A 23,730-nucleotide genomic window follows, 5' to 3' on the forward strand; every position below is an offset into this window, starting at 1 on the left:
CGGAATTATTTTTATTTTAAATAATTTTAAAACGATAGTTATGAATAATCTTAAATACTTCTCCTGAATCAAACGGTTATTTTCCAAAATAGCCGCAGTAATCATTTTATCAGTGATCGAGCCCGCCCACTTTATGTGCATGGTGCGTGACGTCTTTTTTCTGCGCCACAGGAAAACAACAAACGGTGAAAACATTGAACAGAATCTCAACTCTGATCGACAATTTAAGTCAAATGATGGAATAAACAAACGGCTTTGCTGTCTTTATATCATGAAATAATAAAAAAACAGTTAAAAGAAAGTCTAAAATGATCATTTATGGATTAAAAACCTGAAGAACCACGCTGGGCTTTCTACGCGCGGAATTAAACTCAACTGTTTCTATTGAGAGCATCTACTGATCGTGAGTTAACCTAGAGAACTAGTTAGTGTGAACAAAGACGGCTTGTTTATGCCAACCATGTTCCTCAAAGAGACTAGCTAACGTTCACTCAGTTAAAGTATAATACTGCGGGTCACCAATATTTGTTGTTAGTCTTATTAAACAGCTGTTAAAGGTTTGATTTCTACTCATGCTCTTTATAGCTGATACGTAGTTTTATTTGTCATTTACCTGATGATTTAGCTGTAAAATCACGAGCAACTAACAACAGCAGAGATCTGTCATAAAATGAATAAAAATGAGTACTGTTATTGTTGTCATTATCCTTTAAAATCAACTGTTAACGCTGAAGTTGCCTGTAAACAACTTAAAGATTCACACACAGATGCATTTTTTGTTTTTTAGAAGCTGCTCTGTTGTTATTGACATCAGTATGTAAAAGTAACTGGATCCCTTATCCTCTTGCAGGCAGCATCCGATCTCTGACCTCATCCACCATGAGCTCCAGGGTGTGCAAGACCTGCGGGGGGTCAGACATCGATGTGGATCAGGCCCGGGGCAGCGCAGTGTGTACTGGCTGTGGTGCTGTTCTGGAGGACAACATCATCGTCTCTGAGGTCCAGTTTGTGGAGGGAAGTGGGGGCGTGTCCTCGGCTGTGGGACAGTTTGTCTCTGCTGATGGTAAGGCTGACAAAATTTTGAGAACATTTGAACAGATGCATTCTTGTATTTGTCAGAGTCTGTTATAGGGTTTAGAGACACTAGGATTATTGGATCCTAGATATTGAAAGATACACTTGGACAGAGGAGATATACCCAGTAGTGCACAGTGCTTCTTCTGCACCAATCATGTTACATTATTCATGTAGCGACTTCTGTTGAGGATATGTCAGTGTATCCTTGTTTAAGTTCATCCAGAATCTTCCTTTCTCCTCCATCTTCATCTCATTTTGTGGACAAAAATCTTGGCTCAATTTTCCTATCCCTCACACAGACATGATTTTACCATGAAAATCTTCACTAAAACAGTTTTCATTTACTTCCAGTTTGTGAATCTTTTGACACACAAAATGAAAGCACACCACAAAAGAATCTTCAACCAAACCCTGTAATTTTTTTTCTCTCTGATACCCACAGATCTGACTGACTGATCAGTGCTCTCAGTTGAAAGAGCATATGTGTGTTTGATCAGCAGAGTTCAAAAACAAATGGACTTTCTGGTGGCAAAGTAAAGGCTTAGGTGGAGTTCTTGGCCCAAAATCTCTCAAAATTAGTCAAGTTAGCCAACTTTTGTTTCATTTCTTCCAACAGTATAGACAACTAGTATTATGTAACTCATACAACCCTTAAAGTGATACTCCTGGATGGAACAAGTTGGGTCCTATCACAAGGTTTAGAGCAGAAATTACCCCTACAGCAGTGTTTTTGTGCAGCAGAAGCCCAGGGCGCTCGCACCAAACACCCCCTCACTGCTCCTCTGTGGGTTTCCTCTGCACTCAGACGGGGCCATATATTACTTGACCAAAAACACAAATAAACGGACTCCCACCAGAAAAATCTGATATCGGTCTGCATTCACACTTTATTCAAAGTGAACGGCAGGTCGTCCTCGCTCTCATAATCACTCATCTTTACGGTGTTATTGCATAATTCTTCCTGGCAGACTACCTTTGTTCGTTTATATCTGGCATGCCGGGCGCGTGGACTGATACACTAAGTGGCAAGCGCCTTGTGCAGCTGTGGCTCTACAGCGGAGGTAGCGTTGTTTTTTTGTGTGAAAGTAGCGTGCTGAAAATTCTGTAAATAAAGAGTGAATGCAGATCGATATCTCATTTTTTCAGTGGGAGTCCGTTTATTTGTGTTTTTGGTCAAGTAAAATGTGCCCCGTCTGAAACCGGCAGAGGAGCAGGGAGGGGGTGTTTGGTGCGAGCACTCTGGGCTTCTGCTGCACAAAATCACTGCTGTAGGGGTAATTTCTGCCCTAAACCTTGTGATAGGACCCAACTTGTTCCATCCCGGAGTATCACTTTAAAGGATCAGCTACCTGAGTGATCTATCCCAGTAAGATGATGAGAGTTTATCCTGAAATTACATTTATAATCAGAGATATTGTTGCATATAAAGAGAGTCAGATGTTCGAACACAGATGTGAAAGAACTTTTGTTGAATCAGTTTGGGAAGAACGTGGTCAGTTTTGAAAGGCTCGTTTTTTTTATTAGCTGATCTGTTTACCTGAGAGGACAGAAAAATGTGCACACCTTCTAAACAACAACTACAGAAGCAGCATCAGACATCACAAACCGGCACTAAGAGACTGGACTGATGCAGCTCCTGAAATAGATCAGATCAAAGGCCGGACATTCATTGAACGTCTTCTTTCTGAGTTCTGACAGAGCAGGTTCAGGTGTGTGTATGTCTGTTCTTGGTCCCCCTTATGATGCCTTGATGAACACTGGCTCCATACTTATTGTACTGGCTGTAGTCAGACCTGGTTTGGATCTTTGGGTTTGAATCTGAACTACCAGAACCATTAAATCCTGAGTGGGAGCTCGTGGTCACAGCTTTTACTGTAGCAGGATCCCTCTCCGACAGCCTGTGGGGACTGTGTAGTTGATGTCCACTGATGTTAGCCGGAGTGTTTTGAGTGTAAGGAGGTGTGAAAGTAGGAATGGGAGTACTGTTGGTTCCTACTGCGGTATCAGTCTGGGTTCCTGGGTTCTCTTGTTTGGGCTCGTATGGGGTCAGGGATCTCTCCTGAAGACCAGAAACGAGTTCGACTCTAGTGTGAGACGCCCCTGGTGGTGGGTAAAACAGAATGTTAGGATACACAGATTTAACCACAGTGACATATTTTGCTAGCAGAACTGTGCATTTTTGACCAACTTTAAGCTAACCGCTAATGCTGCTATCTTTTTAAACACTATTTGATGCTCTTCAAATACTAACCTTTAGGATATAACTTCACTTTAGACAACATAACAACAGAAATACCTGCAGGTTTTATGACTGGCTGCTGGTGTGCCGATTGGTTTAGGACAGGATGGACCAGTTCCTGCTGCTGTTCTATATGGTTTGAGACCAGTTCCTGGGTTTGTGTTACATTAGGAACATGCACCCCTCTTATGTTTGTGCCGTTTCTGTCACTCCAGTCAGTGTTTAGACCAGTGGCATCATGGGAGGTGTTGGACCCTTGAGGTTTTGCTTGTTGGATCACAGTTTCCTGGTTGAGAGAATGTTCAGATGAGACAAATTTGCTCTGAGGTTTCTGCACTTTTGACCAAACGGTGTCAGCGTTCCTTCTTTCTATGGACCCTGGATTTTCCGGGTTGTGGTTCAGGTCATTGCTGCTGGAATTTCCTGGGCTGTATGGAGCAGGAGTTTCAAAGACTGGCTCTAACTCGGTGGTTGGAGAAGGATCATTTGGGCTTTGAGGCGGGTCATCGGGTACCTCTTCAGTTTTTGCCATTTCCTGTTCACTGCCTGGAAGCCCATTAAGACCTGAATCCAGATCGGCTTCATTTGGATTGTCCAGTTCTGGCATGCTAGGAGCAGAGTCAAAACTCTGCATGTCTTGACTTTCTTGTATCAAACTGTTTTGAGAGGGCTGGTTCCATGCCAGGCTTGGAGGCAACAGATTCAGATCTGGCCTTAGTCTGAAGCTTCCTTGGTTACTCTTAAGAGGAGAGCCAAAACTCCTGCCAGGAGGACTCAAACCTAAGTCCATGTGCTTTTTGGTTAGGTTTGGATCTGTTTGTGCGTTACGGTATGACAGCTGGACACCATCTAGAGACTTCCCATACATAGGTGGATTGTTGTGTAGTTGGAAAACAGTCGGTAATCTGAATTCAGGTTGTTCTTGAGGCTGGACCATGAGATTTCCAGACAGAAACGGGCCCCACATGGGAACTTTTTGGGGAGGGAGGAGTTTAAAGTCTGGAAAATTTTGGAGTTTTTTTAGGGAGTACAGCAGCTTGCTGTGTTCTCCTGGTACTTTGACGACGTTACTGGATCCAGATCTGGGCAAAGGCCTTGTGCGAAACTGAGGCCGGACACTTTGGGCAACAGGTGTTTGCTGGATGTGGTTTGTGGGCATGTTGGCGGCAGGTCCAGAATCCTCCTGGGAACAGTCTTGTGAAGAGGTTAGATAATTGGAATCTGTTGGAAAGAAAAAAAACTTGTTATAACTCTGTCATTCAGAGCTGATTGGTTGTTGAGGGCTCAGATCCAAGAACTCAGACCTTTAAAACTCTTGAAGGCTCTGACTGAACCAAATCCAGGAGCCTGTGATGGGAATTTCCTATCCACAGACAGTCTGCTGACTCCACTGAGTGGATAGAAGCACCTCACAGTCAACCTGTTCAAGAAGCAGACATTTCATTAATGTCTTAGATTCCCTCCATCTAAGGAATCAGGGTCTCTCTGGTCTATCGGGGTGTTTTCTTACTTAAACTGAGATTCTCTGGAGATTGAGTTTGGTCCATCGGTGATCAACTGTCTGTCATGGAGGATTTCATTTTCATAAAGCATGTACGACTCCCCAACCTGTTAAACAGCTTCGGTTACAAAACAATAATACATTTTGATGATAAAATATCCTCCACTTGTGACACAGTGACTGGACCTAGATCATTACTTTTTTTAGTGCATATGGAGTTGTACCATGACTCTTGTTCCACAGGAGTTCAACTTGAACTTAAACAAAACCCTAGATCCATCTGTCTGTATGGGTCCGCAGCTTGGGTCTAGGAGAGTGGTTCTCTCAGGCCGCACCGTTGGCCAGGTGGAGGTCCCGCCCGTCACCACCGTCATGGTCCCATCTGTAGAACAGACTGACACCACAGAGGGGTACTGGGCATCAGCCACCAAACATCCTCCAGAAAATACTTTGTTCTTAAACTTTCTTACCCAAAAAGTTATGTCAGATTTTCACATTTATTTAGTTTTCTCATCTGGTATCTTTCATTTTAACCCCAAAAAACATCTTAAAGGTGCTGTGAGGAGTTTAAAAGTGATCTTGAAAAAGTCTCCCTTTTAGATATATGCCTGATTGTAATGCATTTTAAATTGCTACTTCTTAGCTTCACGTCTAGGTCTCTATGACAACACCATACTGGCCGACAAAGTTTAGCAGTAAGAAAAGATAAAAAAACAGATGTGTTTTTCTCTGCTGAAAACGATTACCATGACTAATTTTGTAGTGATGGTGGACACTGGAGCCTAAATGTCAGACAGAAAAAGGACAGAAGAAAGATAAACAGGAGATTGATAGAGCACAAGCTAAAGGCTAACAGAGGAGCTAATCTGTTTGTGCTAATGTTGACTCCAACCCACAGTCAGCAGTTATTCTGCAGTGGTCTGTTCAAACTTGAGAGTCTATCAATAAAATGAAGAGTGAGGTTACGTTAGCTCTGATTGGTAGATGACTGGCAGGACATAACCAGGATTCACTAACGTTTAACATTACAGACATGTCTTAGAGCACCAGGCTGCCAGCTGTGCTAAATATAAACGGCTACTAAACTACTTACAAACTGACAGTTAGCTTGTTGTCACGTTAGCCTACAGATACGTCGGAGCACCGGGCTGCCGATAGCGCTACATATAGCCGGCTGTCTTGAACAGAGAGAATTTGTTTAGATCTGATCTCCATTTAATTCCAAACACACGCCTCACTAAAAGTAATTTAAGACAGTGTGCGGAGACTCCAGGCCACAAGATGGCGCAAGAGTGCAATCAAAACAGATCCTCCTCTTAGCTTCTTTAGGGATAAATTCAGGTGAAAAACTTATGATGTTGGGGAATGAGAAACTGTGTTGGGGTTGTACCCCATTCAGGAACCAGTCAGACTTCGTTTTTTTTTAGATGTCCTTATAGGACGTTTAAACAGATCCATATTGGTAGCGGTGAACATAATGTGGCTCTGTTCAAGTTTGGCTATAGCAAAGAGGTGAGCCTTGTGCTTATGTGTATTATGTGGCATAGACTTCAAATATTAGATTGGGGTTGACACTTGGTCAATACGTTTTGAAACAATATTGATGTAATTATAAGACTGGAGCAGAGGAAGGGTTACCAATCATGTCCTGTGTTTTGAAGAGGCAGCGTTTGGAGGTGGATGTCTGGATCTCCAGAGTTTTGGAGTCTCTGAGAAGAAGCTGAAAGGTCCCGTAAAAGTCTGACAGGTTGATGTCCTTGAGAGAAAAAGAAAGATGAATTACTGACTGCAGGACTGCTACTGTTTCTATGAAGGGATAAACTGTTTTAACTAAAATACTTCTTCGATTATTTCTCTGTCTCCCAGCAGAGCCTAGGTCATACACTTTAATTTACTTCTCACCTCATAGGTGAATCCGATTGAAAACACAGGGACTTCCAGGGCAGTCCTGTCTGTATCACTGTAGAGGCGGTATCCTCTTTGAGCTGCCAGCTCAGATGTCAGAGGCTCGTGGTCGACACCCACCTCCCAGAGACTTTCAGCTCGTGGCGGTTTGACCACACTGAAGCTGATTCCTCCTTCTGAACACTGCGCTGTGATTTCTGGAGGGACTAAAGGAGAGCAGCTGTGTTTACTATCAGTCAGAGGAAACACGATGTTTTTGTGAGGGTTAAATCTTCTTACATGAATTGGAAACTTGTGCTATTACAGATGTGTGGTAGTGATATGAGTTTCTCTGAGGCATGATGGTTAAGGTGAAGTTTACGTCTGCGGAGTACTGCACCACACCATGACCCAGGTACTGGTAGGAAAAAAAATATCACATTATTGCAAATGCATCAGATCCATGAGGCTGGTATGATAGAACAAACAGTAGGGATGTCCCGCTCAGCATTCTTTTGCCCCCTATCCCAATTACTTAATATTGAGTATTGGCCGATACAAAGTCCCAGTTTTAGGTTTGGAGATAATCTTTGCTGAAGAAGTGCCATGTGTGTTTACAATACCGAATAGTAAAAAAATAATAGTTAAAGCTTATTAAGTCCATTTAACTTAGTCCAGCTAGTTTTGAAGTTAAAACCCTCTGGATCCCAAACCCGCCGGCGGGATCAAATTACCACTTATTTTTAAATGACTGGCATGTACAAGCTGTTTTTTCCAATTCAAAAACTGAAAACACTGGGATCATCATCAGATTCTCAAGTTTCCGAGGGTACCTAAATGTATCGCATACAAAGCTGGAAACATGTCTTGACATGACGCAAAAGATGGGAGAATTTCATCAACATCGCTTTGAATTTCATGTCTTCTCAGAAGAAACTGACGCATTGGCAGCAGTTGGCAGCATTTTTGGCTTTATGACGCTCAACGTGATCGATTGGTTGAGGGGATTGGCTTGAATTCCTGATCACTGATACTTTGAAAAATGCAAAAACCAGCCCAATCCAATACTAGGGATCGGGGTTGGGACATCACTAACAGACAGGACACGACAAGCCAAAACATAAAGCTATGAACAGTCAGTGTCTTAAGAGTACTCCTCACCGTCCAGTGGACAGCAGCGTCCTCAAAGGGTAGCTGGACCTCAAAGGCTTGGGTGCCATTGGTTTCAACAGCACTGATTCTGAGACCTCGTTCAACCATCTGAGACATCAGTGGGTATCCGTTCATGTGGATTTCCTCTAAAACAACATCAGCAGGGACGTTTCCCAGGTAGACACTGAACATTCGGTCATCATTCCTGGTCTCTGTAAGAAGAGACAGACACAACAGTGGATAAAGATACAGATGAGGCAGAACATCAATCATTCTCACTTTCTCTGTTGGATTCAGCCTCGATCATGACTGGAGACATAACTCGAGAAATAACTTCGACACTTACTATCCAGGCTGAAAGGCTTGCGGCAGAGCAGCGGTGTGTCAAGCACTCTGAGCATCCGGTGTTTTGTGTCGATGCTGCTGCCGTCATCAAACAGCAAAGAGAAGACGTGTTCGTACAGCAAGAAGATGACGTACTTCTCCTTGTACGAGTTGTTTTCCACTATACTCTGGAAAAACAAGAACGTACAACAGTGAACCGTGTTCATTTCTGCCTGTGAGCCATGGCATTCATTGTTCCAGTTAAAGGTTTCAACAGGGTGGACTTTACCTTTCTGTAGCCGCCCTTTGCTCCAAATGGCACCCTGATTTGAAGCACATTTCCCTCTTGGACAAGACCAAACCCTCTTGCGGCTGTAGTGGGTTTGTCTAGTAGGACCCCCTCCACCCCAAGGCTGAGGTTTCGACTTTCAAACCCAGGTCCCTCCCCTGTAAGGGACGGTAAAACCAGTGGGACATCCCAGAGCAGGTGGGCACCATCAAAGGAACCTGGATCTGAGGATATCAGCAGATTTACCATCAGTAACGCTTCAACATCAACTTCCTGCTCAGGTGTGTTTGAGCGGAGGACTTACTCACTGTGCAGGCCATGGACGCATCGATCATCACCACCGTCAGCTTCTGCTTTCTGAAGAGAGATGCCCGCACAACCATCACAGGGATGCCATCCACCTGACCATGAAATGAAAAAACGTCCAACTTCAGACACTGAACAACTTACAAAAAGTCACTTCATTGAGCCCACAGAAATCCAGGTCTAATGGGAGCCATCTGGTGAATGTGATTGCATCATAGTCCTGTTGAAGTCCATGACAGCTCATTGAGGTATGATAGCGAAACAGCTCTTCTACTCACCATGGTAAGCTCGGCGTGTGGCTGCTTGTACGGCGAACGAAGCACTATCCGCTGCGCAGAGGTGGTAAAGCTGAAGCCCTGCTCCTGAGCTTTACTGACAGACATGGAGGACACCTGCCCGTCATTCTTCAAGATCATTAGCTGCCACACAGAACTCGCAGTCCTCTGAGCCTAGACAACAAGAAGTCGATCAACATGGCCACTGTTGTTCCTTGAAAATAAGGAAGACAATCTTCCGGGTTCAACTGTTCCCCAAGCCATTCTTTCATCTTTCTTTTACTCCGGCCCGACAAGGGGCAGCGTCCAGAGCCTCCGTTCACAGTGAGAAGAAGAAGTGTGGGCTCGAGGAATAGTGCACCGGAGTGGAGGCAGCTGCCTGGGGTTGACGCCCTGCGCCCCATGTAAGAGGTTGCCCAGGAAGGACGGGGCTTCTGGGGCCATGTCCAAACATAGCCGGGTATTTTCAAAAACAAATATCCCTACCTCGTTCGTTTTTAATAATACTTTCGTCCACACGGAGAGGGTAAATCTGCCGGTGAGTGTGGCTCAAAAAATGCAAAACCCATAATGGGCAGTGTTTTCCAGACGTTAAACCTGTGCCATCCAATCAGAATGAGCCTCCGTCGTTCAGCTGATGTTTAAGAACCGAAAGCTTAGTTTACCAGAGTCCACATGAAACCAGAGCTTTCCAAAATCTTCACTTTGGCCGCAGTTTTCAGAAAACATCATTTTTAGTAGGGATGGGTACCTTTCACATTTGAAACGATATGGTCCCGATGCCCGGTACCTGGCAATCGGTACCGGTACTCAACAGTACCAAGTTTCGGTACTTTTTTGTGTTTATGTGGTAAAAAATATCAATTTGTTAAGTCATGAAATATAAAAAAAATCAGTTTAACAAATTTATTCTTCAATACATAACCTTGCAATGCTGTGTTCATGTCCAGCATGGAAAATCACCTACTCTTCCACTCCCTCACAGTCACAAGGATGCATTTAGGTACCTAAACATGGTACCTTTTGGTTTTACATGAATCGATACCCGGTACTTTTGACAGAATTCGGTCGGTACCTATAAAAGTACCTAATTCGGTACCCATCCCTAATTTTTAGTGATGTCAAGCTGCGGTTTTGTGTGGGAGACAGGCATAAACACATAGAAATATATGCAGTTTGCCAAATACGATACGGTTGCAGGTACGACACGGCCATCGGGAGGCCCAGGGCGGATCTCGTAGGCCGGAGAAGCCGAGCACTGCTTGGTCACGCGTGCAAGGCCCTCCGGTGGCGGGGAGTAACTTCCTGTCATTTAGGAAGAACCTGAACATCTGAACCACTGGTGGGGATGGGATTTACCTGAGACAAAGCTTCCTGCCAACCCTGTCCACTGTCGCCCCAGAATCCTCCACATGAAGCATCTCTGTTAACATTTACCTGTTGGACATCACACAACACCTTTCAACCACATCATCTCCACATAGCTCTTAAAAAAGTCAGGTAGGGTAGTATTTTCCAGACCTCCATGTAGTCCTCCTCACAGGTGATCTCTCTGTGAGTCCAGATCAGACCAGAACAGACAACAGAAACAGGTTTACTGATCCACTTGCCTCCACCATCAGTCACCAGCACGTTCAGTGTGAAGGTGAAGACCTCGTCATTCTGAAAACAAAAAAAAAAAACTTATCACCATTGTGTCAGTCAAACCACAGCTAAACAGGAAGTGGTGGAACAGGTTGATGGATCATGTTTGTGAAGAAATGACCTAGGCTGACTGGCTGGTCTGGAAAAAAGCAGAGCTGCCAAGTCACCTGGTTGTAGGTTGTGAAGAGGTGAAGGTACCTGGTTGTAGGTGAAGCAGGAATAGTATGAAGCCTTCATTGTGGTGGAACCGTCCATCCTAAAACTGCTGATGGTGTAACCACAGAGCGCGGCCAGCTGCTCACTGATTTGGTGGACGCCATCTCCATCTTCAACATGCCAGATATGCCAGACAAGTTACCCAATGAGGAGGTAGACAAGTTACCCAGTAAGCAGGTAGACAAGTTACCCAGTGAGCAGGTAGACAAGTTACCCAGTGAGCAGGTAGACATGTTACTCAATGAGCAGGTAGAAGTTTGAATTTGTTTCATGACTGACCAATAGCTTCAAAGCGAGGTGTCTGCGCAGCGGTGACGTGGATCCACAGGTAACGATCCCGACACTCGGTCTGAATAACAGGCTCTGCCAAACCTGAGGTCACAAATGTAGAAACAGGTCAATGGCCACTAAGACTCACCAAGTTTTGTGGCTATTAAGATATGACACAAAGAGATAATCTAACTTTAAATACTGTAAAGACTGAGTCCAACCAAACAAGAACAGTTAAAAGGGTTTTACCTTGCAGTTGACTTCCAGCTGTGTTTTGTAAAAGATCACTGCAAGTAAAGATGAGTCTGAAACAGAAGGACAGTAGGGTTTTGGCTTCTACTTATCCACATGATCTATCTGAAACTTTTTTGTGATTTTTTTTTTATATAAGGTTTATTTTTTTATTGTAATACACCGAACAAGTTTTTTCTTATAAGAGAATTATGGCAAGAGTTTATTTTTTTAACTTAAATATAAGAACTCAAACTTTACTTCTCCAAAATCCCCATTTTAACAAAGCGAGCATTCTGAGTTTCTTTCTCAGAGGAATAACTTTAATCTCAGAATTTCAAGTCAGAAAAAACTATCAGAAATGTTGTGGGTGGTGTGGGTGTTAGCCTAAATTCCAATGTTTTTTTTTTTTTCAGTGGCCATCAAATAAACAAATAAGAGCACAAAAAATTGAGAGCTGCTTATAATAACACAAAGCCATCAATAAATATGACTTATTTAGAAAAAAAAGAGACTTAAAAATAAATTTGAAAATGAAATAAAAATACAATGACAACAGGTTACAGCAACTACGTATTCTAAAAAAAAGGCAAAATCAAACATCTTTTGCAAAAAAAATAAATAAATAATACAAACAACATCTTTTGTTCTAAGTTCATCAAGCAGAATATATATATATATATATATATATATATATATGACCATTTTTTTAATTATCCTACTTTTCAAAATTTTTAGAAAGCAAGTTAAAGTAAACCAGAAACAGGATGTAGAAGTTTGAGCCAAAAAATGTTCACAATAAAATAAAAAAAAAACAATAAAACAGTTACTTTATGCTGTTTACATGGTGTTTATTATCATGCCAAGAGGAACAGTTGTCTGAATTATGATGTGTTAGTGGAGCTGAAAACACAAAAATGGAGAGCCAGCCAATATTGTGCTGTCATATAACTCTTAGAAAATATTGCGTTAGTGTTTCTTTCTTTGGCAAAAACACAAGTCAAATCAACAGCTATGTACCTGGAAATCAAATAATTATCAGGATAGGTTTTATGAAGAGTTTTGAATTTCTTACAACAAAATTTATACTAAAGCCGTGCCATTTTCCAGTCTGCTTTGGTGACTTTTATTTTGAAGTTTTCATATTTAAGATTGCATCTCCCAATGGAAACTATTTCTCATCACTGACATACCAGAGTTATATTGATATGAAGCTCTCATCAGAGTGGACGGGATCATGTTCATCAGAGTTTTCATCGTGAGCCTGTCAAAGTGAGATTAGTCAGACTCACCCTATGATGACAGCAACAGTTTTCATGTTGAAACTGTTTGTGTCCTCTCAGCTTCTGTGAAGGAAATGATTCTCCCACACTGCCAGGTGAGCTAATCACCTGGTTGTCGTGGAAACAGAGGGGGCAGTCACAGCTGAGGGTGATTGAGTCTGATTACAGCAGAAGCTCCAGAGAGTGTCAGTGAAGTCGGGTATTTTCAGAAACGAATGTCCCTCCTCATTCATTTAAAAGAAAAACTTTCGTCCACAGGAAGTGGGCGAATCCACCAATAAGGGTGTTTATGAGCATGTCAAACCTATATGTGGCAGTGTTTTTCAGATGTGGATTCATTCAGTCTTCACGTTGACTGGAGTTTTAAAAAAACATTGTTTTAGTGATGTTAAACTGCAGTTTGATGTGGATGACAGGCCTAAACGTACAAAAATAAATGCAGTTTCCCTGATACCCAGCTATACGTGGACACATTTTATTCATAAAGAAAAACAGCTGATCAATGACTGAACGCTGTTATCAAACACTCTTTATGTGTGTGTGTGTGTGTGTGTGTGTGTGTGTGTGTGTGTGTGTGTGTGTGTGTGTGTGTGTGTGTGTGTGTGTGTGTGTGTCCACAGGTCCAGCCAAAGCTCCTCTTCTTGGCTCTGGTTTTCACACCAGTGTTGGCAAAGAGTCCAGAGCCCAGACTCTACAGGGAGGTGAGAACCTTCACCACCTTTACCACCATCACACTTGCTTGTTATTCCTTCCTCTACTTGTGTCTGTGGTCTAATTTATCCCACCTGTGTCTCAGGGAAGCGTCAGATCCAGCAGCTGGGCAGTCAGCTGCAGCTGAACCAGCACTGCTTGGACACGGCCTTCAACTTCTTCAAGATGGTCGTCAGTAAACATCTGACCAGAGGACGCAAAACGGAGCACGTCATCGCAGCGTGTCTTTACCTGGTGTGTCGTACTGAGGGGACGCCGCGTATCCTTCCTTCAGCAAGACACTCACGAAGATGTGAACTTTGATTCAGATGAAAATTAGCATTTGTGTGTCATACCAGATCCCTTTATGAATTAATATTATAATAATTGTAATAATAATCATAATACAACCTCATTATGAACTTTGACCTCCTTAACTCAACCTTTTTTCAGACATGTTGTTGGACTTAAGTGACCTGCTGCAGGTGAGACTGAGTTTAGATTTAATCTGTAGTGATTGTGTCTGAATTGTTATTTCATGCTTAGCTGTGTTATCTTACGTTCTGTTTCAGGTGAACGTTTACATTTTGGGGAAAACCTTCCTCCTGCTGGCTCGTGAACTCTGCATCAATGCTCCAGCAATCGGTGAGGTCCTTTTGTTTTTGTTATTCACAACAAAAATGCCACAAAATGCCATGAAACTGCAGGGTTTCCCACATTAAGTTAAAGAACTACATTTCCCATCAGCCCCTGCATCTCCCTTAAAACTTTCACAGGCCCAAAAGCAGTAACAGTAAGCCGTGCTCATTTGTAACATTCAGATTCATCAAACATTTTATTCTGACGCAGCAACACACTTTACTGTTCACGTCAACTTTAATGTTTACATCATTTGAGAAGCACAGACAAGCCAATCAGCTTCCAGCCAATCAGGATCCAGTTCCACTCAACAGCCAATCAGCTTCCAGTTTGTGGTAGGAGTCCTTTCAGAGGCCCTTCCCCTGCAGCTGGTTGTTATATCTAAATGGTTGGGTTGGATACCCAGAGGGAAGATGGTTCTGGTTCAGCAGTAGAAGACCACTTCAGGGATCTGGCCCCCCTGCACTCCAGTCCCATTGGTACTGTCCGAGGAACACTGAAACTGGAAGGTCACTTTCCCACACTGCACCTCTGTCATCCCCTCCTGACCAAAGTAACTCAGCTCGTTCCCGTCCAGCACGGCGCTGACGGTGTAAAAGGTGTCCTGTTCCACCTGGACCGGATGTTCAAACCACACCGGGAAAGTGCTGCTGGACCCGTCGGACAGGAACTTGGTGATATTCTGGGCCAGAACCGTTCCCTGTCGCTTCAGTTCGATCTTTACGCTGTACTCCGCCTTCCCGCCACTCGACCCATAGAGCCCAAGTCCAGCCATGAAGATCCGCCGGTCCACGGCGAACTGGATGCTGTCACAACGCCCCCTGTAGCGCCACTGGTTGCTGCGGTACGCTGAAGACTGAAAGCGGTGGCACCTCTGGGGTACTAAACCAGCCCGCTTCGTCAAAGGGAACTCAAGTCTTGGTTTGGTGGAGGCGGTGAACCACAGGAAGACATCACGAGTTTCTTTCAGAGTCAGGACGTCAGACTGTGCCGCCCCATCTGCAAACTCCTGCAGAGTCATGGAAGGGATCCGGACCAGGTACAGAGCCTTACCCAGAACCACTCGCTGGTTCCTGGGATTCACTGCAAGACCCTGGCGCCGACACTCAGCCGCCGCCCAGTTTAGAACCGCCTGAAAGATGGCGACCTCACGGATGTTGAGCGAGTCTCTTTGCAGGATGATCTCGAGCGTGGGCCGGTCGATCTCACAGAATCCCTCAGAGCGCAGAGCGAGGTCGGCCTGTGCGTCGATCACCTCCCAGCAGCGCTCCGTCAGCTCCGGCTCCTCGAACAGACGGCTCTGAGACAGCAGGACGCAGGCGTTCCTCGCCTCCAGGCTTGTCTCCAGGAACGACACACAGGCTTTCGCTAGAGCAGGAACAATGTACTTCTTAGCAGCGTAGAGCGTAGCGAGCACCGTGTCCGCCTCCATCTGGATCTCATCACTGTACATGTACCTGAAACAGACGTGGACCGGGTTAGGAGCTAAGACACAAAAAGCCGGCTCAGTGCAAGAGAGAAACATCAGGACGTACTTTAACAGGATGAGGAAAGCAGCTGGCTCCACGTCAGGGATCTGGATCTCAGATTGTCCTTCTGCCAGATCTCCATAAAACATGGCTCCAAAGACTGAGCTGCCCACGGCGAGGACATACTGCAGCACATTAACAGAGACAAATCAAAGGCCTGGAAAAATCAAGAGCTCTGGACAAGCTCAAGATCAGGAAAAGCATCATTGAAGTAGAGGTCTTAAACCAACAGGTCGGGTCAGGTTTACCTTATGGGCGGGAACTTTCTGAGTCTCCCCAGGCGGTCCAACAATGAAGTGAACGTCAGCCATGAGCTCGTTGTTGAACATCAGAGCATTCCTGCACGTAGACGTAAACAACGAAAGAAATGACCAACCCAGAACAAACGATTCTAAAATCTCTCTGCGTTTGCATCGACCAATCACTGACCTCTCTCTGAGGGTGGGCTGTATTTCCTGTCGGCCATCTCTCTCCTCTCCATCATCGTTCGTGTTCAGTTGAACCTCATCTCTGTCGAGGTTGTCCTGGTCACTGGCGGGCGGCTGTGATTGGCTGGGCTGGATTAAAGTCTTTTTCACGTCCACCTCGTTGCTGTGAGGTAGGCTGGTGGAGAACAGCTCAGCCGCCATTTCCTCCTGACTCCTCCCCTTTTTGATCCCCCTCCTCCCTCTGGTCACAGAGCCTGTGAGGTCACCAGCTCATAATATGATGAATACCTGTAGGAGATTGAGATTACAAACCGAAAGTGTGCAGATATATGTTCAGATTACTGATGTTTTAACTCAAAAGTGTACAGATTACTGGGGTTATAATCCAGAGGCACACAGGCAAAATTAATTATAACCCAGATTTTTACAGATTAAGATTATAATCCAGATTATGGCTGACAAATTTGATGAACTTTGAAGTATATGATTAGTTAAAATCCAGATGGGTGCAGATTAACTAGATTATAACTAAAAGTAGGCAGAAAATTGGATTATAATTCAGATTTAGCAGATTATTGAGGTTGTAATCAAGAGTTGTGCATTGTACTTTTGCAGATTGAGATTGTTTTATAGATGCATACAGAGAATTGAGATTATAATCCAGAATTTTGCAGACTTGGATTATAATCTACATTCATGCAGAGAAATAAGATTATAATCCAGAATTATACAGAATAATGAAATTTTAATCTGTGTACAGTTGTAATTTTAATCCAGATGTGTAAATATTGTGATAATGATCTGAATAAATTCACTTTACTGTGATCATGATCTAGATTTATTTATTAGACTAAATGATATGCTGACATTAAAACCTGTTAGATTACTGAAGATTTAATCCAGATAAAGATAAACAAGATAAACAATCAATATCTGCATATTAATTATATCATAATCCTAATGCCAATAGATGATTTAAATTAAAATCCATATAAATGCAAATCAATTGGAAGACTGTTAATCATGTGTTTTTGTGAGTTAACAAAAATGCATCAACAAGATGTGTTTTTTTGCAGTTCTTAGAGTACAAAGGGTGAATTTTTTGCAGTTTCATATAGAGATGCAGGGTCATTAGTTTTAATATTTGAAGTATGTCGTTGTACAGTCGCTATTTGATGTTTGCAGAACAAAAGTGCAGTACACAAGGTGATATATTTGCAGTACAGTACAGTTACATTGTTATAGCAGCAGTTATGCAATATTTTTGGTATGTTGCTCTAATGCAGTATCAGTAGGAGGTGTAATTGCAGTTCTTTTACACTAATGCAGTAATATATTTGCATAATCCATACCGTAATGCTGCAACAGTTTGTGTTTTTTATGCAGCAGTGTGGACCACAAGGTTTTCCATTTATACAGTAATGCAGGAACATAAGGGGGACAGTAAATGAGGCGGTAGGTTCGCAGTGCAGTGATGCAGTACATTAGGTGATACCATGAAAGTACTGTTATGCAGTACACAGTGTTAAATTTGCAGTACAAACTGTAAGATGGTATATTGTTTTTTTAATGAAAGTACGTTTATCTAGTGCAATGGGAGTAACATTTACAGTATTTTTTTACAGTAATATAATTGATTTTATTTGCCGTACAATGCAGAATATTAGGAAAAATGTTCCAAACAGTAATGCAGTCACAAAAGATGTCATATTAGCTGTGTTTATACAGTCGTGCTGTCAAATATATAGATATTTGCCGAGTTTATACCACAGACCAGTAAATGTTGTGGTATGTTAGCACTGTATTTTTACGGATGGAAATTGCTTGGAAGGGGGACCTGCAGGAACCAATCCAGCACCAGGTGGTCTAAATTAGTCTTCGTGGTTCTCACTTCGGTCGAGGATTCCGTGTCACACTGATAATCAATAACTAATCATCACCCGCACGAAAAGATGATGAGAGCTCAGCCCTGCCGTTAGAACACAGGCTGTGTTCGTGGCTGTAATGTCCGTTTCTGTTACCGTAGAATCCGTTTCACTGGTCACGCAGCACGCGCACACAAACAGAGCCAACCAGAACCGACAGAAACCACGCAGAAAGAAAATATGTAATTGTAGGATTGCGTGTGTGTTTTTTATTTACCTGTCACACATCCCACCGCTGCTTGTCCTGCCGTTAACGGGAAATTCACCGCGACACCAGCCGATGTTTGTTTCTCCGGGCGCCATTTTGACTCTGCTGCCACATCCGCCGTCACCGAGCTAGGCCACAAGATGGCGACAAAGCGCGGGAAAACTATAAAACATAAAAAACGACGAATAAATTATTTTAGCTTTACAAAGTTGAATCTACCAAGAATTTTGTCGATAAACACACACTATACTTGCTAACACACACACACACACAAGCTCCAGAGACACACATATTTGAATTAACAACACACACATTTCATTTCACACTTATACACACATTTTTTTACATTAACCCATTCTTACACATAAATAAGACAACTTAAACAACTGGAAACAGTGTATTTATGCTAAATATAAGTCATACTCATGTATATTTTTTCTTCTTTTCAGACCCCTGTCTTTACATCCCTCGTTTTGCTCACATGCTGGAGTTTGGGGCAAGGACTCATGAGGTTTCCATGACAGCTCTTCGTCTAGTTCAGAGGATGAAGAGGGACTGGATGCACACAGGACGCCGTCCCTCTGGACTTTGTGGAGCAGGTATAGTACAATACCTGTTTACAGAACACTTAACATCCAACGTAGGATGATATCTTAACCCCCTGTCCTCTTCTTCCTACTCATCCGCTTCCTCCTTGACCTTAGCTCTCCTGGTCGCTGCTCGGATGCACAAGTTTCGCCGCACAGTGAAGGACGTGATCAGTGTGGTGAAAGTGTGTCAGACCACTCTGAGGAAAAGGTCAGATTATATTTATATCAGATTAAACCACATGTTTTAGTCCCCTTTCCACATGCTCAGTCCCCCTTACCTTATCCCATGCAGCGTATACTCCACTTGTGTCAAAGTAACTGGGAATTGATAAATTCAGTTACAGTCGTCTGCACATTATGTAAGACCTGGGCAAAAAATTATTACATAAGACAGTGTGGGCTGATTCTGATAGGTCCAAACCTCGTCCCCTCTTCTCCCTGCAGGTTAACAGAGTTCGAGGACACGCCCACCAGTCAGCTAACTATTGATGAGTTCATGAGAGTTGACCTTGAGCAGGAATGTGATCCACCCTCCTTCACTGCAGCTCAAACCAAAGCAAAGATGCAGCAGGTAAATCACCTAAGCACAAAGATGTTTTCTAACCGGCTGCAGAGCGCAGGTCTCACGTCTCAGTTATTTAATCATTTCACTGTTTTGTTCGACTGCAGCTGGAACAGGAGCTGGCAAAAAAGCTGGATGATGTTGAAGGTCAGTATGGTATACTCTGCTCCCCACTCCAGATCATCTCTGAGTGATCGAATGGATCATTTAGGGTGTTTCAGAACACTGAAATGGACAGTTTGTGAGACCTTGTTGAGGGTTTTAAACTAAATCCGCTTTGTCTTTTAGGAGAGATCAGCTGTTACAAAGATGAGATCGAGTCAGAGCTGGAGAAGAGTCGACCGAAACTAAGAGGGATCTACGCTGCCTATGCCAAAGAGCTAGGTAAGTTCTGATACTAAGCAAGATCTTTCCTGGACTACTTCTAATCCAGGTAGACCCTTATCATGAGGAGGTATTTCTAAGGTACTCCTGACTTGTGTGAGCCCTGATCATGACCCTGAATTAAAAATACCCCAATCCTTATTTGGTTATATCTAAGTTGGTTCTGATCCTATGTCAGCTTTGACTTGAGTCAGTTTTGATCTTAGTTCAAATCCTAAGCATGACTAAGCGCTGATCCAGGGTCTGTACTGATCTTGAGTAAGACCTGATCACAAGCCAGCCTAGTCAGTCAGTCCACAGCCTTAGAAAGCATTCAGCTCCAAACTTATGTCAGCCCAGATCCCAATTTAGTCTTGATCCACAGTCAGTAGTAGTGTTGAACCAACTGATTTCAAGTTAGTCCTCAATCCAAGTCAGGACTTTTCCTATGTTCACCCTGATTCTAAATTAGTCCTAATCCCCAATTTAGGGATGCACGAATCCAGCTTTTCTGGTCCCAATACCGATACCTGAACTTTGAGTATTGACAGATACCGATCCTGATCCGATACCAGTGTTAAATAACAACCTGCATGCTCTACTGTGGGATTAGACTGTTAATGTATTGGGTAAAAAACAAAAATGAGTACATATGGAATCACTGCAGTTAATATTTATTTAAACTATAAGTGTTTAAATGTTTAACAGCAGTTTGATTAAAAGAATGCTTCAGAATTTCCAGAAATGACTTTTTGATTGTAACATTTTATAACTTGTAGACTAAATCATAGTTTAGCCTTAGTGTCAAGTTTGGACTGATCCTTTCCCGCCAATACCCGATAACAGGATCGGTGCATCCTTGCCTCAATTACTACAGTTCCCAGCTCAGCCCTTATCCTTGATCCATCATGATTCAAGTTAGTCCTGTAAAAAACTCTTAAACTCTTCCTCGTTTTTCAGATCCAGAGGACTCAGAAGTTTTGTCTGTGGCCTCTGAACCTGAGGATCAAGAAGTTGAGGAAGACGAGCTCCAAGCTGCTGCCCAACACCTGACCCAGGAATTCCTAGGTCAGGTGATCCAGGAAGAGGAGGGGCTGGGCAACAAGACCAACACTGGCGAGGAGGGGACTGGTCCTGATAAGGAGGAAGCTGTTCATCAACGACAGGGGGCCCCGTTAGCCATCATCCTGGGGAAACTTCCGACGGCAGCCAGCCTCCAGCCGACCTTTGACGAGTCAGACAACAGTGACAAACCTGACGGTGAGAGTGAAGACACCTGTGTGACATCATCCTTACCTCTGACAGGTGCTTACAGGGCTGTTTTTATTTTATAGGTGAACAGTCGGATGGTGGAGAGCTGGACCTGGATGGTATTGATGATCAGGAGATAGAGAAGGTCAGTAAACAGTCACTGATCTGAACATGAAATAATTTTAAAAACTGAATTTGAACTTTTTTACCTCAGAATGCTGTTACTCTTATTGTGAAAGGATTTGCTCAGGATGTGTTTTATTTTGTTGCAGTACATCCTAAATGAGAGGGAAGTCCAGGTGAAGACAGACCTCTGGATGAAACAAAACGCAGAATACCTGCAGGAGCAAAAAGGTGAGCATCATCATCGTCACCTTCATTATCATGGAGTATGTCCTGTCATTAACACAGGTGTGTGTTTGTGTTTCAGAGAAAGAAGAGCGGATCAGGAAAGAGAAGGAGCAGGGAACCTACAAAGAGAAGGTGAGTGCACTCAATGAACGGGGTCTACCAGCCTGATGTGCAAGGGCAAACTAGTGAAACTTGAAATCTAAGATGTTAAAAAAGGATGTTTTTATGATTTTTTTCTTTCAGCCAAAGAAGTCCAAGAAGAAGAAGGAGCAGGAGGCATCGTCTGCAGGCGAGGCAATCGAGCGGATGCTGGAGAAGAAGAAGATCTCCAGTAAGATAAACTATGATGTGCTCAGAGACCTGAACAGCAGGGGGACAGGAAGTGGAGGGGGCAGCAGTCCGAGCAGACCGCCCTCTGAGACACCGGATGCACGTAAACGACTCAACCGCCGCCGCCGTAGAAAGGCCAGTGATGCTAGCCGTGATGCAGCTGCTAGTGCCAGCTTCATGGGGAAGAGGTACAAACATTTATTATCTACAGTAGGGAAAATAAGTATTGAACGCGTCAACTTTTCTCCAGTCAGAAGAGTACTCAACGAGCCAAGGACCACCCTGAAAGTGCTCCAGAAAGACTTGGAGGCAGCAGGTACAATTGTTACAGAGAAAACAATAGGCAATGCACTCCACCGCCATGGTCTCTATGGACGCTCAGCCCGCAAGACTCCATTCCTCAAGAAAAGGCATGTTGAAGCTGGTTTAAAGTTTGCTAAACAGCATCTTGACAAGCCTGTAGAATACTGGGAGAATGTTGTCTGGTCAGATGAGGCCAAAATTAAACTTTTGGGCTGTCATACTACAGACCATGTTTGGAGGAGAAATGGCACTGCACATCAGCCAAAAAACACTACACCAACAGTGAAGTTTGGAGGTGGAAGCATCATGGCATGGGGTTGTTTCTCATCTCATGGTGTTGGCAAACTTCATATAATTGACGGAGCAATGAATGGAGCCATGTATGGGGAAATTCTTGATATGAATCTGCTGCCATCCACCAGGATGATGAAGATGAGACGTGGCTGGACCTTCCAGCAGGACAACGATCCAAAGCACACGGCAAAGTTGTCTCTCAAATGGTTTCAAAAAAAGAAAATCAATCTGTTAGAATGGCCTAGTCAATCACCTGACTTAAATCCAATTAAACATTTGTGGAAAGAAGTAAAGAAAAGGGTTCACCAGAGGACACCAAAGAATATTCCAGATGTAAAGACAATCTGTGCAGAGGAATGGGCCAAAATTATTATTGTTAACGTTCTTAATTCCACAGAATCAATATCTCTAGACCTGAACATTGTGATTTCTTTTCATGTGTGGATTATTTGAGTTAATACCAATGTCTGGTAGAAATTTTGTTTGAATTGCATCTTTGGAAAGATATGTGATGAGAAAAAAGTTGAAGCATTCAATACTTATTTTCCTCACTGTATATAAAATCCATATGTAATCTTAACGTGATAATCCGTCATGTTATTTTTTTGTTTCACTGTTAACAAAATATTGTGTTTGTTTTCCAGGATGCGCCTTCTCATTTCCTCTGTACCAAAGAAGAAGAAAGCAACCAAGCAGGAGAGCAGCCAGGTGACTGATCCTGTCACTGAGAAGGTGAGCTCTGGTGCTGCTCTGTCCGTTTTAGCTCCATTTCCTTCAATCAGGCACATCCACACGTCTGCCACAGATGAGGAGCTCTGAATCAAACATGTTTACACTCGCTGTGTTTCATCTTTAAGGAGGAGGTTACCACGGCACCAGACACCACGAAAAACACTGCATCTGCAGCGACCTTTGACCCTCAACCGGAAAAGCTGCCCATCCCTCCTGCAGAACCACCACCTGCACTGGAGGAGGAGGAGGAGGAGGAAGAGGAGGAGGTTGAAGTGGAGGAGGAATGTGTTTCTGCTCTCCAGCTGGTTGGAGGTTCGACTAGAATTTTCTTTTCTAATTTCAGACTCACTTTGGCTTTTATTTTGAAAGGGCTGATAAAGACAGGAAACAGATGGAGTGATGTATTTGTTGATTTGTCGTTTCAGATTACGGTTGTGAAGAGGAGGAAGTTTTCTAACCGACCAATCGATTGATGAACTCTCCGACCGTCATTAAGAAGGATCAATGTTACAGAAATCAACAACCACCAGCTTTTGCGCTCAATCATTATGTAAAAAATGATTTTTAAACCATTTTTATGTTTTATTTCTGTTTGTAATGAAACTGATGTTGTGTAATTGTAATGTTTTTTCTCTGTGCCTTTAGATTTCACCGTCCTATTAATTTAATAGATCTGATCTCTCTTGAGACGCTCCAGTTGTTTGCACTGTTTTTGTGCTTTTGTTTTGTTTTTTTTTGGAAAGAACAGCTGTAGATTTTGTGTATTTTTATATCTGTTTGTTGTGTTTTAATGTAAATACAAATACATTCCTGTAAGTATCATAAAAGCATTTTAACAAAACAC

At 43.1% G+C, this 23,730-nt stretch overlaps 3 protein-coding genes across 8 annotated transcripts; 1 reads left to right on the plus strand and 2 right to left on the minus strand.

Moving 5' to 3' along the window:
- Positions 1-159: 159 nt before the first annotated feature.
- On the plus strand, positions 160-23,722 carry LOC141801562 (transcription factor IIIB 90 kDa subunit-like). 5 transcript variants are annotated; one of them, XM_074684641.1, is made up of 19 exons: positions 160-403; positions 851-1,063; positions 13,312-13,392; positions 13,488-13,661; positions 13,835-13,866; positions 13,954-14,026; positions 18,560-18,709; positions 18,815-18,908; positions 19,145-19,271; positions 19,370-19,409; positions 19,551-19,646; positions 20,586-20,885; positions 20,960-21,021; positions 21,149-21,230; positions 21,307-21,359; positions 21,471-21,745; positions 22,799-22,886; positions 23,015-23,198; positions 23,312-23,722. In XM_074684641.1, the coding sequence occupies exons 2-19, from the start codon at positions 880-882 to the stop codon at positions 23,341-23,343; spliced, it is 2,127 nt and encodes a 708-aa protein (XP_074540742.1). In that variant the 5' UTR covers positions 160-403; positions 851-879; the 3' UTR covers positions 23,344-23,722. The 5 variants fall into 5 exon arrangements, with proteins under 5 accessions (XP_074540742.1, XP_074540741.1, XP_074540745.1 ...); XM_074684640.1 differs by having other exon boundaries at positions 23,012-23,198; positions 23,312-23,719; XM_074684644.1 differs by lacking the exons at positions 160-403; positions 851-1,063 and adding an exon at positions 12,858-12,876 and having other exon boundaries at positions 23,012-23,198; positions 23,312-23,716.
- On the minus strand, positions 2,576-12,799 carry LOC141801561 (uncharacterized). The gene is made up of 19 exons (XM_074684639.1): positions 12,701-12,799; positions 11,427-11,482; positions 11,187-11,279; positions 10,890-11,017; positions 10,569-10,709; positions 10,407-10,484; positions 9,051-9,221; positions 8,771-8,867; positions 8,467-8,690; positions 8,200-8,365; positions 7,863-8,065; positions 7,002-7,119; positions 6,720-6,928; positions 6,456-6,573; positions 5,042-5,211; positions 4,827-4,924; positions 4,621-4,736; positions 3,374-4,537; positions 2,576-3,177 (listed from the first exon to the last, which is right to left on the minus strand). The coding sequence occupies exons 1-19, from the start codon at positions 12,724-12,726 to the stop codon at positions 2,783-2,785; spliced, it is 3,771 nt and encodes a 1,256-aa protein (XP_074540740.1). The 5' UTR covers positions 12,727-12,799; the 3' UTR covers positions 2,576-2,782.
- On the minus strand, positions 14,220-18,268 carry LOC141801563 (BTB/POZ domain-containing protein 6-B-like). 2 transcript variants are annotated; one of them, XM_074684645.1, is made up of 5 exons: positions 18,120-18,268; positions 15,979-16,265; positions 15,798-15,888; positions 15,556-15,674; positions 14,221-15,477 (listed from the first exon to the last, which is right to left on the minus strand). In XM_074684645.1, the coding sequence occupies exons 2-5, from the start codon at positions 16,176-16,178 to the stop codon at positions 14,445-14,447; spliced, it is 1,443 nt and encodes a 480-aa protein (XP_074540746.1). In that variant the 5' UTR covers positions 16,179-16,265; positions 18,120-18,268; the 3' UTR covers positions 14,221-14,444. The 2 variants fall into 2 exon arrangements, with proteins under 2 accessions (XP_074540747.1, XP_074540746.1); XM_074684646.1 differs by lacking the exon at positions 18,120-18,268 and having other exon boundaries at positions 14,220-15,477; positions 15,979-16,245.
- Positions 23,723-23,730: the final 8 nt, after the last annotated feature.

Source organism: Halichoeres trimaculatus, unplaced genomic scaffold (genome assembly GCF_033239565.1).
Source record: "Halichoeres trimaculatus isolate MK-OKI-2021-1 unplaced genomic scaffold, fHalTri1.1 fHalTri1_scaffold_13, whole genome shotgun sequence".
NCBI classification, from domain to species: domain Eukaryota; kingdom Metazoa; phylum Chordata; class Actinopteri; order Labriformes; family Labridae; genus Halichoeres; species Halichoeres trimaculatus.